Consider the following 16,472-nt stretch of genomic DNA (forward strand, 5'->3'; position numbering starts at 1 on the left):
GGGAAGAAAAAACAAAAATCTGGCTCGGGATATAGTACGTCAATTTAACGAGGAGCTTCCATAAAAACAGACTGATTATCTTTGTTTTGAATCAAAATAGAACATTTGCTTTTCTTTTGAAAAAACGATGAGCAACATTTATGCCTGTTTTCTGACATGTTACGAACCAAACAAATATAAATCATTCACGTTTGTGTATCAGAAATAATATTCTATTTTAGATTAATAGCATGGAATGGGTTTTTAAAAAAAATGGTTTATTGATTAATCCACAAAATAATCAACAGATTACTTGATTATTAAAACCGTTAGCTGCAACCCTTTTTCATCCTCATTTACTCATATGGGCTTTTTTGTTGAGTTGCTAATCAACTTTCTGAACTTTTGAGTCATTCAGCGAAAACAATGACGTCAAAAAAAAGACATTAAAACATACAATTAGTTTCTGTTGTCGTTGGCATGTTGTAGAAGCACTTTATTTCAAGAAGGCATACACATAAAAAAAAAGCAATGTGCATCTGTCTTTAGGCGGGCGGGGTGGTATTAAACGGGGATTTCTTTTTCCATGCGCTTAGCCTTGAGCACACATCGTCTTCTTTGATCGGTCAGTTTTGTTAATTAACGAGTTGGATGAAAAGGTCTAAGTCGGTATTGGCGCCGTCGCGGTGGAAGGCCCCGCCCGGCCGGGGCCTGCTGATGTCTGAGCAACTGTTGCCTAGCACGCAGAGGTCAAACGCGAGCCCAGAGCATAGGTATGGAATGGAAACTGGTTGGATGCATGGAGAATAGTGGCCAAATTGAAATTTTCCAGGAGCTATGAGACACTTTGGTAAAGCAATAGTTCACTTTTGTTTTCCTTCTCTCACGAGGACAAAGCAAAGGCCATGACCTTGAATGGATGGATGGATGGATGGATAGATAGAGGAGGGATGAGGGAAATGAGGCTCACAGGTGAAACGCTGAGAGCTCAGTTCTGGGAGCAATACTTCCAGAAACACACTGTTGAAGAAAAAAAATAATAATTAAAAATCAATAAAAAACTTGTAGACAATGATGCTACAAGAACACCAGTTTTGTTAATGCTAACATAGGTCCGATTGTTGATTGTTACCTCTTTTGTTTGTCTTCTTGGACTGCGTTGGGAGCGACTTGCGGAAGTTGCGGCCGGTAAGGCTGGGGACGACGACGCCGGCACTCGCTCCGGAAGCGGTGCTATTGGCAGCTGCTGGCGGGGAGGTGGTCAACATTGCTGCAGCCTCATCATAAGACCATGAAAGACAAATTTAAAATTAGGCTTGAACTCAAATTTGCTTGGTTGATCTCCGCCAAGGTCAAACAATCCTAACATTCCCAAACTATTTTTGAAAATGTGTCAATGTGAAGTCATGATGTAGAAAATGGAAGGATAAAATCAAAAGGGACCTACCATTTTATTTTTCCGTCCTGAATTTCTTGCATTTGCTGCAAAGAAAAAAAAAAAAAGATTACATTGTGCAGGTAGTTTCATATCATGCCCAGTAGGACAATTTCAACGCACTTCGTCTTATTAGCCCCAAGATCATTACTTTAAAGCTGATAAATGATCATTAATTCATTAAACGTCACAAACGACTGAAGAATCAAAACATTAATTGACAAGGTTCCAGTTATGACATTTTATGCTTTTTCATTGGTTTGATGCGCTGGCCCTTTAAATTGCAAGCGCTTTAAACAGTGGTAATGCGCCAAACTGCCACCAGAGGGTAGCAGTGCACCGTATTAAAGTCAAAATGGCGCCATAGCGGAGTCAACACTTTGACAAGCTGAACCATGCACTCAATTGATGTATGTATATAACAGATTATGTGTTGTGATAGCAATATATGTGTCAAAAAAATCTTGAAAATCGGACGAGGTCACCACATGAACAACTACTAAGAGCGGAGGCGCCCTGGTAAGTTAGTGTTGTGAAGAGTGCAAATGGCTGCCGTCGATTAACATTGCATGTCAGAAAGTTTCCAGGACTGCTGTCAGAAAAATTACACTTCAAATCCAAACTATGAATTTGTCCTTTGGAAATAATCCCTCTGGAGTCTGATGCATTTTCCAAGCCTTTTCTCTCATAATGACAGGAAGTGTGAACATGTTTAACCTCTTGGCAGGAAGGTGATCCTTGTCTTCAGCGTGCTGTTGAACGTCCGGTGCATCCTCTCCAGGACCGAGAGCATCTTAAGTATCTGGCCCCGCTTCTCGGAACCATCCATCCCAGGATGGTATCTCATGCCGGCGGTAAATGTTCTCGAAGTGGTTCGGTCTCCTCGTCTCGTTCCTTCTGCCCCAGATGCTCTGCTGTTTAGACGCCAGTGTTTGAGGAACTCGCTTTGACCAGACCTTGGGGGTTCAGCTGACAAATGAAGACGAGTGGGAAGATGAGTTGGAGGTTTCAGCGGATCTAGGGGAACAGAAATGGTCAAATCAGAATCGATTTTGGGTATTATTTTGAGTAGATGAGTAAAAAACAAAACAAACAACATGGAGATTTAGCTTCGTTACCTTTTTCTGTGGGTGCTGCCCGGATTTGCGTCATTGCGACAATCAGCATCATAACGGGAATGAACGGCAATTTCGCAGCTCGAGGAAGCATCGTTGACCTCAAAGGTGATTTGGAAAGGTGGAAAAATGTAAAATCGATTGAGATTTTTACTCTTTCTTTGGATTTGTTAGTTTTGTCTTACATTGAAGACGGTCCATTGGTCATCATCATTTTGTGAGTTTTCAGTTAGGATTTCCCCAAAAATATATATATGTAAAAAAAAATGAAGCTTTGAAAAAGAAAGTATTTCAACCAGGATTTGGTGTTCGTCAATGCAGCAAAGTATTTAAATAATTCTCTTGTCGAAACGAATCTTCCGTCCTTATTGCTGCTGGTTCATGTTCCAGGGATGCGCCTCTTAAAGAAGAAGGCTTGTCAAGTGTTTGTCGGCGACTCTCGTCTCCCTGATCCTCTCCGACCAACTTGCCTTTTTAAAATTCCGCTTTGGGACAGTCGGGCGCCGACCAATCGGTTCAAGAGGCTCCGCCTCTCGCTTCTCAATAGATTGGTGACATTTGGGGACTTTGGCAGCCAGCTTTGAGATCCAATATCGTTTTGTAAATGTGTGTTTAGGCTTTAGTGTATGTGTGCTTGTGTGTGTGTGGTTGTGCCTATGTGTGTCCTTGTGTGAGTCCCCTCATGCGTCAGAGGGTCTTTCTCTTACTGTGGTCCTAAGCAAACATATTAAGAACTAACTAATCACTGCTTCTACAGCCCCAGGCCACACATACACACACACACGCACACACGCACACACACTCACACACGCACACACACGGCAAAAACAAATAGAGTACTTTCAAACTGTTAAAACACAACTTGTACACAAATGGACACTATCCAGGGTTGGTTTTAAACTTGGATGAAAAGTCCCCACGGCACACACACACACACACACACACACACACACACACACACACACACACACACACACACACACACACACACACACACACACACACACACACACACACACACACACACACAACGTACACAAACAGGTTGTAAAAAAAGAAGTGTGATGAGGGCAACATGACCAAAAGACACAAAAGACAGGAAAGGGTGACTCTTTGTGCTAATTAATGTCACAGACAGGAATTTGACGCGAGTGACGATCTCGGTTCCCAAAATAAGCATTCTCCCCCGGATTAAAAAAGGATAAATAATTTTGATAAATGGAACATACGTATGCGCGAGTGTGTGTGTGTGCACATCAGTTGCTGGGGGAAGAGAATTTTGCTTGAGAACTTCCACTCATTCATTCCTTGTACCCTGAATAGAAGGAGTTGCGTTAATAGGAAGCAAATAAATAGTTTTTAAAAATGCTACCAGATAAAAACACCGCCAAAAGGGGGACAGTGAACTCAAATTCAATATGTTCCATTCATATTTATGTGACGTCACAACCTTAAATTCCATGTGGAGTAGGTCCAAGACTGAGAGGTCAGAAAGTTTTGAACACAAGAGTCATTAAGTTCCTGTGAGTTGAGTTTTAATTTTTGTTTCAATGGAATATGGTTTAATTGAAGGTTGTGATGGGATGGGATTATCCATTTCCACATCCATTTCAGAAGGTGGCGCTAATGCACCACAAGTTGTTTTTCAGCCGCCATCAAATTGATAAAAAAGAAGAAAATCTTGCCGCGCATTCGTGGGCCAAAAAAGGGAAAGATGATGACGATTCGCCGAGGACACTTTTTATTTCGATTTTTGTATCATGCTGTTTTTGTCAATTTTGTAATAGTTTCAAACATTGTAAAGGCAAACTGTTGTGTGTACAGGTGTACGAATTAAGGTGGAAAGAGGCTTTTTTTTTTTTTCCTCATGAGGAAAGAGGTCATTTGAAAAACAATGGAAGAGGAAGAACCTGTTGCAAGCTTTTATACGCAGACTGTCTCGAGGACATCGTCGCGTTTCATCTTTGGTAAGTTATCACAGTCATTTTTATGATTTGACACGATGAGGAAGTGATCAGGAATTGTGAAATAATGGCAAAGTGTAGTGCAACTATGAACTTCGGTGATGTTCCTTTATTTATTCCTTATTTGTGCTGTTTACCTCCGCCGATTTCCCTGGCCATCCAAGAACACCTTCAAAGTAGTCACACCGAGATCGTCGTCACAACAATTTGACGCGATTCAGTTTCCTTTTAAATAATATTTACAAGTAACAAAAAACAAAACTAGCTCCGTTGCAAATCAGGCCACTTTGAGAAAGTTGCTGGCAACGTTAGTCTTTAAAAGTCATTTACATGCGTATTTGGGTAACTTTAAAGATTGCGTTGTAATGTGTACCTCATTTGAAGTTTTCACGGGTGTAAAAGGCAGGAAATGAATAAATAAACATCTTTGCCAGAAGTATTTATTATTTAGAATATATAGAAAGCTTTTATTGTCATTGTACAACAACAGATAAATTGCAACCTTTTTTTGATTTAGTAATTGTAAAGTATGCTTAAAATTTTAAATTTAGATCCTAGATTTACTCTGTCATAAGCAATAAAAATTGACACGCATAAAACGCATAAAAAACTCAGCCGAGAAACTCGCCTATACAAACTCACCGCAAGAGGGCAGGCTTGTTCTTTACAAGTCCCAACCACGAAGGTTAGACAAGCAAAAACAATATAGGATTTTGTTAGATAATAAACACAATGATTTCTTAAGAACGACGGAAAATGTAATGTAGGAAATTTAACTTTTGATTTTTTGAAAATAAATACACCACCATCCACTGTAAAAACAAATAAAAATAAAAGCTCAAATTCAATTTGACCATGGAGTAGAAAGTACATAACGTAAAAAAAAAAAAAAAAAAAAAAGAAGAATACAGACACCTGAAAAATCGACCCGATTTTTAGGATTCCAGTACTTCCCTCCATTGATCATGCTGAATCACATTTTATAATAAATTCTAAATGCCTTGTTGCATGCTGATTTAGTTGGGTTGGCCAAAAATGGCTTCTTCTTTGTCTAGGACAAACTTCCCAAAAGGGACCATTGAATTCATCATCATTACAATCTCGTGTTTCATTAAAATAATGTGTTTTGTCTGAGTGGGGAAAATGCCTCAAAAAAAAAAAAAAAAAAGGTGGGTATGTGATAAGACTCAAAGGATGGCGGGCCAAGTGATGGCGAGGAAGAAGAGAGCACCCTTGGGAGACAGAAAAACGGAAGGTCACAAATGAAGAGTGTGTGTGTGTGCGTGAGAGAGAAAGAATGAGCCTGAGCGGGTGAGTGATTTGTTTTCAGTGAAAGGTGAGGCCACTTAGCCACGGCGTGGAGCTGCCGCGGAATCTATTACAGCGTGTCAAAGGAAACACGAGAAGGGCATGGCCCGCCCGCCCGCGCATGTGTGCGTGCATATGTGTGTGTATACAAAAAATAACTAGGTATATTTAACACAGGGGTTCTCAAATTGTTTGGGTTCATGAGCACCTTTTTGTTTTTCCAAGGGCCCACTTATGGTCCCCATGCCACCTAAACATAACTATCCTAGGAATTAAACAGTTGCTTATTTTTAAGCAAGGAAAATGTTACAAAATGAAAAATAAAAACCATTGCGGTATTATTATACCTTTTATTCTTGAAGACACCTTTATTTGCCTAAAAGATGAAAATAAAAAATATACCCGAAAGCTGAGGTCGAGTGAAATAAATGAGATTCATTTTATTGTCGTCAGTCCCCATATGGAGGTATGCCCTTTTTTTTTTATACATGTCACATTTTAATTTAAATTATTTTGCAAAGCCCATTTTGAGATCCACAGATCCCAACTACAATAATATGACCACGTTTTTGTCATTGAGGTCAAGTAACCATTCTGCTACATCTTAAACGCATGGAAAATAATCTCGGATCAGTTTTGGTTGGATAACCTTTCAAATAACTGTTTTGACTGCCCCCGGCCCCGGATGACAATTAGTCGCTCGGCAGTAATGTGGTAGACCATTTGCGTCAAGGGGAGCAAAGCCTTTACGATGAAAGCGGCCCCAACGAGAAGATGACAGAAGACAGCAGGGAGGAGGAGGAGGAGAAGGGGGCAGTGGGGAGGAGGAGACGACGATGTTGGTAGATGGATGTGAAAACAAGTGAGCAGACTGACAGTCAGGGGAGCCATTGATCCTCTTCAATGCTCCGTCCATCCAATCCTTCTTTCCATTGGCAGAAGACAGATAGTGTTTAGGTGGCCTGTATTGGATTTATGAGTTAATGGTCGTACCGGGATGAGACAGATGGAGAAATAAGGAAGAGGGAAAAGCCTGGAGGAAGAAAGATCTGGAAGGAAAGGATGTACAGCGTGGACAATCTTTACTGAAGAAAGGCTGCTCATATTTAGTGTTGTAAGGTAGAATATAGTAACATACTAAAAAATTGTTGCGTCATAATTTTTTGTGTTATCAGTTCGCATCACCAAATTAGCAGGGTTAGCAATACAACGCTAGCATTAGCCAACATTCGTGGTAGCATGAATTTTTCTGAAGTGCACTATTCTTTTGAGCATCGTAAATTCTGCAGATAAGCGCAGGCTGGCTTATAAGGAGGGCTGCGCCGCTGCGGGGGTGGTCACATGGATCATGCCCAATCAAGCGGCTCCTTTCATTCCTTCTAAATGCTCGTTGCTCTCTTGTCTTTACAGTGCGGAAGCATATTATCACAAGCCCCCCCCCCCCTCTCTTGTGCCTCCTAGTGGTTTGATTGAATAAATATAAAACAATGATTTATTGCAACCTATGCTCCAAACAGAATCTGGCTAAAAAAAATCATCTTGATGATCCGGGTATTTTTATGCGTGTGGCGAGACGAACTTGATGAGGTGGACCAAGGTCACCAGTGTAATTTCGGGGGGAGAGTGACCAGGATATCATCGATTTCACTTACGCTGCCTAATGGTATGTGCTGTGTGTTACCATCATAGGCGGTAGTGGCCGCTGACTTTAATGAAAACAAGTCGGATTATTTATAGCATTAAGATGAAGCATGTCAAGTGTACACGTGTCCTCCCTACTGGTCACGCCATAGATGGAGTTCATTCTATTTGGAATGTGAACAGTGTAGTGTGCATTCTAAGATCAGTTATTATAAATATTAAAAAAGAAAAAACACAATCAGATTTGGTCTTCTAATGTTCTTTAAAATGAGTTTGCCACGCAGTTTTGTTTTCAGTTCAAGCCGCTAAAGGAAATGAAACAACAACATAATTCAATTTGAGCTCTATTATAAACCATTAAGCATAAAAATAAAAGCTTCAATTGAATATTTTTTTATGTTTAATAAACTATAAACATCTCATCATCTTACTTCCCACAACCATTGGAGTATTGAACTTCACCAACATCAGCTTCTTCTTATAATCTGTCTTTTTTTTTTTCTCTCATCCATGGAGGAAAATTAAAAATGTAGATTTAATCGGAGTGGTGGGCAGGGTTTGGTCTTGTAATGTGATCAGGATGACAGGGGATCAATGGTGACCGTCTCTCACACACGCGTGCACACGAGCACTGATGTACGTCTTGGATGTCGGAGATGGGAAGGACATCAAGCGTCTGCCATCTTCTTCATATTGCCCACTTCTGACTCCAGAGAACTTTTCTGCACAAATTCATGGTGATGTCATGACTCGTGCTTCTCTTTCCTCTAATCAATTTAGTTGTGAGCAAACATTTACAACTTTTATCAGAACAGTAAATCTCACGCTGATGAAAGAGCGCGTGGAGTTTTGAACCTCAAACTTTGACCTCTAGGGGGACTGATGTAGGAGTGGTCCCACTTCCGTGTCTAACTGGAATTTAATCATTAACGTAGCACACCTGAATAAGATGCGTCGTACTTTTGGAAGGGTTCGAGGGGGAAAAAAAAATTGTGTAAGAAAAAAAAAAGATGTAAAAAAAATGTAGCATGTAAGATTTTTTTGTCCAATCAGATTTCAGCCTCGAAATGTTACCACGTCAACTCATCTGCCCAAGATTTTGCCCGACAACGTAGGCTATATTGGCAACACAATTGAATGAATGAAGTTTACTTGTTTCAAACATGTAATCTATACATCATCAATCAAATGAAGACAAAAAAAGCTAAAACAAGGTGAAAGTCAGTTAAAGTATGACTTTGTGTACAAACATATTACAATCATCTCTCGATGACGTCGGCAATTTCCCGTCCGCTGTCTAAAACTTCGACAAGCAAAGCTGTCGTGATCCATTTTCTTATCAGCTGGCTGAATTCTGAGCTGACAAAAATCATTTTCAAACTAATTCAACTGAATCGTTTCCTTCACCAGTCAGAATATTGCGAAACATCTCCAAAAATTGCGTAGCAAGAAAAATATGACAAAGCGGTGTACAACACAGTTCTTTGCTGACAAAGAAACATTTTTATTGATTGGGCTTCAAGTTCTAGCAACCAAATATGTAAAGAGAGCACCAAAGAAGGAGGATACGGACGCACACACACACAAACAGATGGCTTGTGGAAGCCAAAGTGTTCACTACAAAGCAGGTTAGCGCTAGCAAGTGAGTGAGTTAGTATTGACTCAGCATTTACAACATTGTCTGGGGCCCAAGCTAATCACTCATTCAGGGCTGTTAAAATTGTGAATGAACATTTTTTGGGGGAGAAATAATTATTAGGATGGATTTCTATTTGATGTTCTTCTGTTTTAATTGATGTGAAATTGTGCAAATATGTGTGTGAGAGAGCGAGTGGAACATTATAAATGTCAAAGGTCACATGACTAATGCTGCCATTAGGTAAATGCACTCGCTGCCAGAGTCACATTGAGGCAAAGTCGCTTTATGAGGGTTAATACATGAACATTTGATTTCATGGATGAAACCTTTATTATTTATTTCAGGCCACCCAAAAACATACCAGTATAATAATGTATAAAGAATTGGTTAGGGTCAAATAAAAAAACAACAACTTTTGAATAAAGTGATGCACAATTTTAATATTTACCAACCAACTGTTTGATATTTTTTTTTGTACCAAAAAACAAGAGAGAAGGTCTTGGTCAGTGAGTTACTTTCCTGATTACTTGACTTTGAAAGTAACATAGGTAAGTTATTTCATTTTTTTGCGTTATATTACATGTTAATTTATTAGTTACACTCACCACAAGTCTGCTAAATAACATAAAATTGACAACCACTTTTGCCAATACTTAATTGGAATTACAGGATATTTTTAACATTGATCATTGAGAATAAACGTTCATGCAGTGTTGCTGCACCTTTATTGTGAATGTGTCCCACAGGCTGCCCACAGTAAAAAATCCAACTTCAAATTCATCAAATCCAACTTCATTCTTTGATCTGTAAAAGCTTCAAGAAGATTGCTTGAGCAAGAAACGGCTTTTCTTGTGTCATGGCAAGGTCAAATCTTCTAAACCACACATTTGGATTTGGAAAAAAGGCCATCTCACTCATTACATGTCTCGATGGCTTTGTCATGTCTGAAACGCGTAAGAGAATGTCTCTGTTTGACAGATGTGACATCAGACCATCTCACACACACACACACACACACACACACACGCACGCACGCACGCACACACACACACACGATGTCTATAACAATAATACATCTGATCCACCTTCATTGGAGCAGAGCTAAAATCAAAAAGCACCCAGGCAGGATCCAAAGGCCCGTCCAAATCCAATCCCTGCTCGATAGCTGATTGATTTGCTTCCACTCCAATTGCATGTCTCGGGGTGGGGCGGGGCGGGGCGGGGCGCTAGCCGAGACAAAAGAGAGATGGCAGCAGAAGAGAAGTAATTGAGAGCGATGGAGAATTTGCAGGGAGGACCAAAAATGGACATTGTTTGTATACACGTGTGGGCGGCAACTTTCCATTCGTTGTTGAAATCATATTTTTCTCAGCTATCATTCTGCAATTGAATATTTTCTGGCGATGGCGACATGTTTGACCAAGCTTACGTCAAAGTTGTACTCGTTTACGTAATTATTGACACAAGGCCTTTTTCCCTGCATGTTAATATTGTGAATACTTCATTTTTTTATTGGTGGCATCTCAAGATTTTATAGAAAGAGCACATAAATATGCGGATTGGTAACATTTAGCAAATGGTTGCTATGCTTGGATGCAAAGAAACAGTTTGCGTTTCTCAAGTGGGACAAACACGTTAATCACAATATCAAATGCTAATCACGCAAAGCTCACTCGTTAAAAATCCGTAGTAGAGTACTGACATTAAATATGTCCTGATTACTAGCCCAACCAGGTTTCTTATTTTAATATGAATTATGCGACCATTAATTAAAAAAAAAAAACACTGGCAACATTATAAATACAAGCCATTTTCAGTATAAAAAAAAAAAAAAAGCTGTGATATCGTTATGTTACCAACCACAAATGTGAGTTATGAATGATTCTTAAATAGTTCACCATTAAGATCTGATGACTACAGAAATAACAGATGATGTTATCATCTCGAGTAAAGTATCAAGTTTGGTCCATGAAACAGACACGGCTTGTCTTTTGGAGTGCATAAATATGCCGGAGCTGTCATTGCAAGACTGGACATTAGCCATGTTGAAATGTGCTGTTTATTCCCACCCACAATTCCCTCTGACCACAACTGCCTGCCTGCCTGACAAACCAAGTGAGACACATAGACCTGAAAGGAAGAGAACCCCTCCGTCCCCACAACACCCCACCTCAAAAAAAGAGGAGAGGAAAGAGAGAGCAACCCACAGACCACATTATGGTTGTGGCATTACTTGTATGGTTAATGCTTGAACAGAGAGTAACTTCCAATCAAGCAAAGAAAAAAGCCAACACAAATTTAAAAGCCTTCATTCAATTCAATTGCGTAGAACGACTAATATTAGTGCTGTACTGATGAGCTGAGAAAGGAATAGAGGTGTGACTTGGAGGCAGGACACGCCCTGCTGCGATGTGATTGGCTGCTGCATCCAGATCTGCCAGCTTCCAAAAACATTTGCCAAACTATTCCATTGATAATTCTAACAATACAGCACAAAAGGGATATACTGTGGATATTACATATTATTATTATTATCATATTAAAAAAAAATCATTTTCCTTGACTTCATGCCCTCTTTCATCCAAACGCTGCCCTTGAGACAACAGCATGGGATAATAACAATAAAGTGTTCCAATCTATTATCATTAAATGTAGACAAATGAAAATAAATGTTATTTAAAAATCACATAAAAGACACTTAGATGCATATAAAACATAAATGGGGTTGAAATTGAAAAGGTCCAGGAATGAACATTTTCAAGGTCAATGTTCAATCTAAAATAGTAAATGTTTCTTTATTGCTTTCAAAACTAGTAGTACATGTTGTGCTCATTTGGGATATTTATATTGTCTTTTTTTTTTTTTTTTTTTTCTTTTCTTCTTTTTCTGTGTTGTTATTTTTGTCACGTTTGAAATGAACTTGAAAATGTCAATATGAGCTCAGTTTGAATAAGCTCCTATCTCCTACTCCTATCCTTCATCTTTCAGGCTCGGTCCTCCTCCAGCCATAAAGATTAGATACGTCCACACGTTGGTCTGAAGTCCAAAGGTGGCAAGCGCCTTGTTAACAAGACCCGCACGACATGCTAAGCCTCAGTCCTCAGTCCTGTGCAACCGCAGAAGGTGAGTGATCCACACTTTGGTTTTGGGGAGGGCGCTTTCTTAACCAATCTAACCACTGCGCATCCAAAACAATCTTATAGCGTCTACTGCTGTCTTTTTTTTTTTTTCTTCTCATCTATTTCTTCACAACAGTGGACCTTTTGCAACCAGGTGGATTTACACGCCATGTACTGGCATTCATTTATAATTATTTGACACAGCCGTTCCAAAATTATAGTCAAATGAGATCATGTAGAAAAAAAAATCTATAACAAAATAAATATGAAATGAACACAACCAGATTTCCTAATAAACAGATTTCATTCATATTTGGCTCGATGGAGAGCCCGACGGGTGAATCTCTCCTTTTCAAGAAGCAATCAAGCACTGATGGAATGTTTTGCTTGCACAAAGATGTTAGCAGATGTTAATGCAGTCAACATGATCTCAATCCAATAGTGCACTGCTACTGCTAAAAGGCCCGCTCGGTCGCTCGCTCGCTCGCTCAGCCGGCCGGCCGGCGTGCAATGACTGCAATCTCCGCCCAATTAACAAGATTGTGTCCGGGACACTCGATACACTGAAAATGGGATGCTAGAGAAACATGACATAGCCTTTTTCTAAAAAAAAAAAAATCTTTGGCATTGTCACAGATGATGTCATCGCACAGTTTATCGGAAAGCAAATGTTTTATTGTCGTGAGATTTTTCTCTTGTAGTTTCACAACCTGCTCTCTATTTTCAGGTGTTATCTGCGCCTCTTAAACAAATGACAATTAGGCCCTTAGCCTCATTAATATTTCATGACTCGGCTGGTGAATTATTTACTTAAATTGATGCTTCTCCTGCATCCCTGGATACAAACAAAAACAAGGTGACAAAAAGGTTGATTTTTTTTTTTTTGCCGTTATTCGGTTTATTTGAATTTCTGTAAACCTTAGGCATGTTGAGACATTTCTCTGATGAAGGGCTAATAAATCAATTTAACTTTCATTTGCATTGTACCATCGAATCCTAATCGATCGATCCGAATGCACGAGCAAATTCACTGATCTCTGATTTAATTTGAATGCAGCAACTCGCATGTGTCAATTCCTCTAAAGTGGTAAGCAAAAACAAATGAAAAATAAAAGACGATGAGGTATTGTGACCTGACATTTTCAGTAACACGGATTCATCCTGTTTTACTGCTCAGGCTGACAGGAAGTCACTGTTACTGGATATGAGCGTCACACAAGCGCACGCACACCTTGGTCAATAAATATGAAATAGATTTGATTCAATAAATTCATTCATGTCTTGTTGTTGTTGCTGAAAAGAATATAGCGTGGCTGGTGTTATGTTTTTATCCTTCAAAATAAAACTGGTTGCAATGCTTTGTGTGTGTGTGTAGCTGTCATATTTCTTTTAGCAAGAACAACATTTTCATCTGAACCTGGGACTCCATTTCCCATGATACTTTACTGTGTCATTGACCACAGCAAAGTTAATCATTTCGAGAGCAGAACAGAAATTTTGCATTATTAGCTTGAGGTACTTTTTCCGCCATAATTAGTTTTGGTTCCTCGACCACTCATTGCCACAGCTTTGCTATTATGACCAATGCAGTTTTATTGATTGGTGGCATACCACAACTCTTTAAAATGGCCGGAATCAAAACAAACTGCATTGTTCTTAAAGTGGTGACACACTAGTAGTGTCTTGATTTCACTCATGATGAAAAATTTACTCCGGCTAATGATAAAATAATATATAAAAAAAATAAAAACTCCTCTGACTGAGCTTTACAAACGTCGAAGGAACGACAATCCAATTCAAAGATGATTTTTATTGCGCGTTTACAACACGGCCGACCAAAGAGCGCTTCATTTTCAACGCACACATCATAAATCAATATGACAGAAGATAAAAACAACAAAGCATCATATAAACCCATAAAAACCAGAGTGTGTGACATTTGAAAAAGTTACAGATTGATATTTGCATAAATATATCGTGACTTAAAAATTTCGCTATAATATCTAATAGGGCGGCGCATCTTATTTATTAGGAGGCCTTTGGGCAACAAAACATAGACACACACACACACACACACACATCGGTTTGTTTTCACACTGGTAGTTTGTAGACAGGTCCTTGTGTGTATGTGTGTGCGTTTACCTGCCACGCAGTGTTTTCACACAACCAAACACTTCACTCCCACCCAGGGGAACCTGCACTTACACATACGCCGAAACAAACACGCGCGTACACACCGAAAAAAAGAAAGTCTCACACGCCGACCCTGCGAGGCCTCCCGTTAGTGCCGGCTTCGACATCCCACAGTGACACTCGGGAGGAAAGGCAGCCCAGCGGAACCGAGCAGAAGCAAACACAAACAAAATAACACAAGCCAGATGCCAAAACAAGAGCAAAAGAGCAAAGCCATTACCAATGCTAACTCTTGCTGCTTGCTCTTAGCATCAGAAGATGATTTCACGTTGAAAATCAAATGCGGGAGTTGTCAGGGCAGGAACATTTTCACCATGAAGGAACGTGCATCATAAATTCAGTGATGGACGTCTGCAGCTTGAAGTCACACCAGTCATAGTTTGAAGCTTTCCATTTCATTTTCGGATGATGTCGTCGATTTTTTTAAAGTGCTTATGAAACGAAAGCTCCGATACTACGACACGAATACCACTTGACTCGCCTGACTTATACCTTCCACTCGACTCTTTGTGGTTTTGGACAATTTTTGATTACAATGAAACACATTTTCGTCACAATTGCAAGACATTTGCATTATCAAGCGTCTTACTGGGTTGGTGGTAAATCCAACCGAGCAGTCAAGTCATGGCCATGCGTCACAAACCTACTTTTATTGTCACTCACAATCTTGCATGATACCTTTCGGCAAAAAAATAAATAAAAAGGCAGACGCTTCCATGCCAATCCGCGTATCGTCCTGGCCAGAAATATTTTAGAAGTGACCCAGGAGATCTATGTGGACCCTCTCTGTCTCTTAAAGATTTCTGCTCATGTTTCCCACCATAAGAAAGTGATATTATCACCCAGCAGCCAGTGCTGGTGCTCCCCATAGAGCCTTTTCCCTTAAACAACCCCCAATAACAATCATCAAGTTACCTTCGGGCAACAAGGTGTACCTGCTTTCCACAGACACAACAATTCGGGAGATTTTTTTTTTTCCATGCCTGGAATTGAAATGTTCCAAACGAAACAAGAACCTTCGAGGAGCTAATACACGATGAAAGTTATTATTAACCTTTCGATGAAGCATTATGATGGCGTAAGTCATGGGAAAATGGAGCCATGAAAGATTTGTCTGTCATGCAGAAAAGGATCGTAACTTCTTAGGAAGCGTCTTCTGGTAATTGATTACTAAAAAGGATAGAAATGAGATTTCCCGTATGTCTTTCTGAAAAAGGCTTACTGTAAGACTTAATTGTATAAAAGAGGACGCTCGTCTCTGCCCTTCATTTTTTTTTTTTTCTTCTTTCTTCCATTTGTCCAAAATAGACAAGCTCTCTGTTTGTGCACGTGCGGTCTGGATTTATTCACGGCAACGATAAAATACAGCAGATTTTCCTCCTCATTCTAGCAGCTCCTTAAGGCAGTGTTAAGAAATAATTTCATTCTGGAATTTGTATCCACAAAAATGAGCAAATTAAAAAGTGCGCATTGATTTCCACTTAAAAAGCCGGTACGATTTTAAGATGATCAAACGGCTCGGTCGGCAAAAATGCATCTCCGTGCAAACGATACTTCCTGGCTATCGTATGGCTGTGGCGACCTGCTATAATTAGACATATCCGAGGCCTTTGCTGGCGCAGATCTATAATCACAATTGCACAGATTAGTCATTTTATAGGCAGACTGCAACTTGAGAGTGGAATCAACTTTACATTGTAGATGATGTGATGTACAATTGTGAAGATGACAAGTCTAATTTGCTGTCCACGTTTGAGACGTTACCTCAGATGAATGAGTGCTGTCTGAAGGAATGTGCCCCCCCCCCTCAAAAAAAAAACTTTAAGGGGGCAACATGGTAAAAAGGAAAAAGCCCTACAATGTCAGATGAAAGAATAATAAAAAAAATATTTTGGTTCATGAAAACAAAGGATTAATTCCCCCCAAAATTGGGTGTGAATCGGGAGCATTGCTTTGGTCATCATAATATGTTGACTCAAAAAAATAGTAGCTCTGGCAAAGCTAGAAGGGGGGGCTACAAAGGCACTGCCCCCTCCCCCTCTGAAATATGCTTGGATCCTCCGGGTGCCGGGCCAGATA

General features: G+C 39.7%; 2 protein-coding genes across 8 annotated transcripts in view; one reads left to right on the forward strand and one right to left on the reverse strand.

Annotated features, from left to right (window-relative positions):
* Positions 1–240: 240 nt before the first annotated feature.
* urp2 (urotensin II-related peptide) lies at positions 241–2,677 on the reverse strand. The gene is made up of 5 exons (XM_049755332.2): positions 2,533–2,677; positions 2,132–2,431; positions 1,427–1,461; positions 1,112–1,256; positions 241–999 (listed from the first exon to the last, which is right to left on the reverse strand). The coding sequence occupies exons 1-5, from the start codon at positions 2,621–2,623 to the stop codon at positions 968–970; spliced, it is 603 nt and encodes a 200-aa protein (XP_049611289.1). The 5' UTR covers positions 2,624–2,677; the 3' UTR covers positions 241–967.
* The window catches only part of runx1 (RUNX family transcription factor 1), a 35,890-nt gene continuing 21,561 nt past the window's right edge, over positions 2,144–16,472 (forward strand). For 5 of the 7 annotated variants that reach the window (XR_011086517.1, XM_068649947.1, XM_068649948.1 and 2 more), the window contains exons 1-2: positions 2,986–4,496; positions 12,070–12,204. The gene's annotated coding sequence lies outside the window, so the exon portion shown is untranslated. Of the gene's footprint in view, positions 2,269–2,985; positions 4,497–8,446; positions 9,630–12,069; positions 12,205–16,472 lie in introns of those variants that run through there. The other 2 variants (XM_049755320.1, XM_049755321.1) reach the window with 2 other exon arrangements.

The sequence above is a fragment of the Syngnathus scovelli genome, chromosome 2 (genome assembly GCF_024217435.2).
Source record: "Syngnathus scovelli strain Florida chromosome 2, RoL_Ssco_1.2, whole genome shotgun sequence".
Taxonomy (NCBI): domain Eukaryota; kingdom Metazoa; phylum Chordata; class Actinopteri; order Syngnathiformes; family Syngnathidae; genus Syngnathus; species Syngnathus scovelli.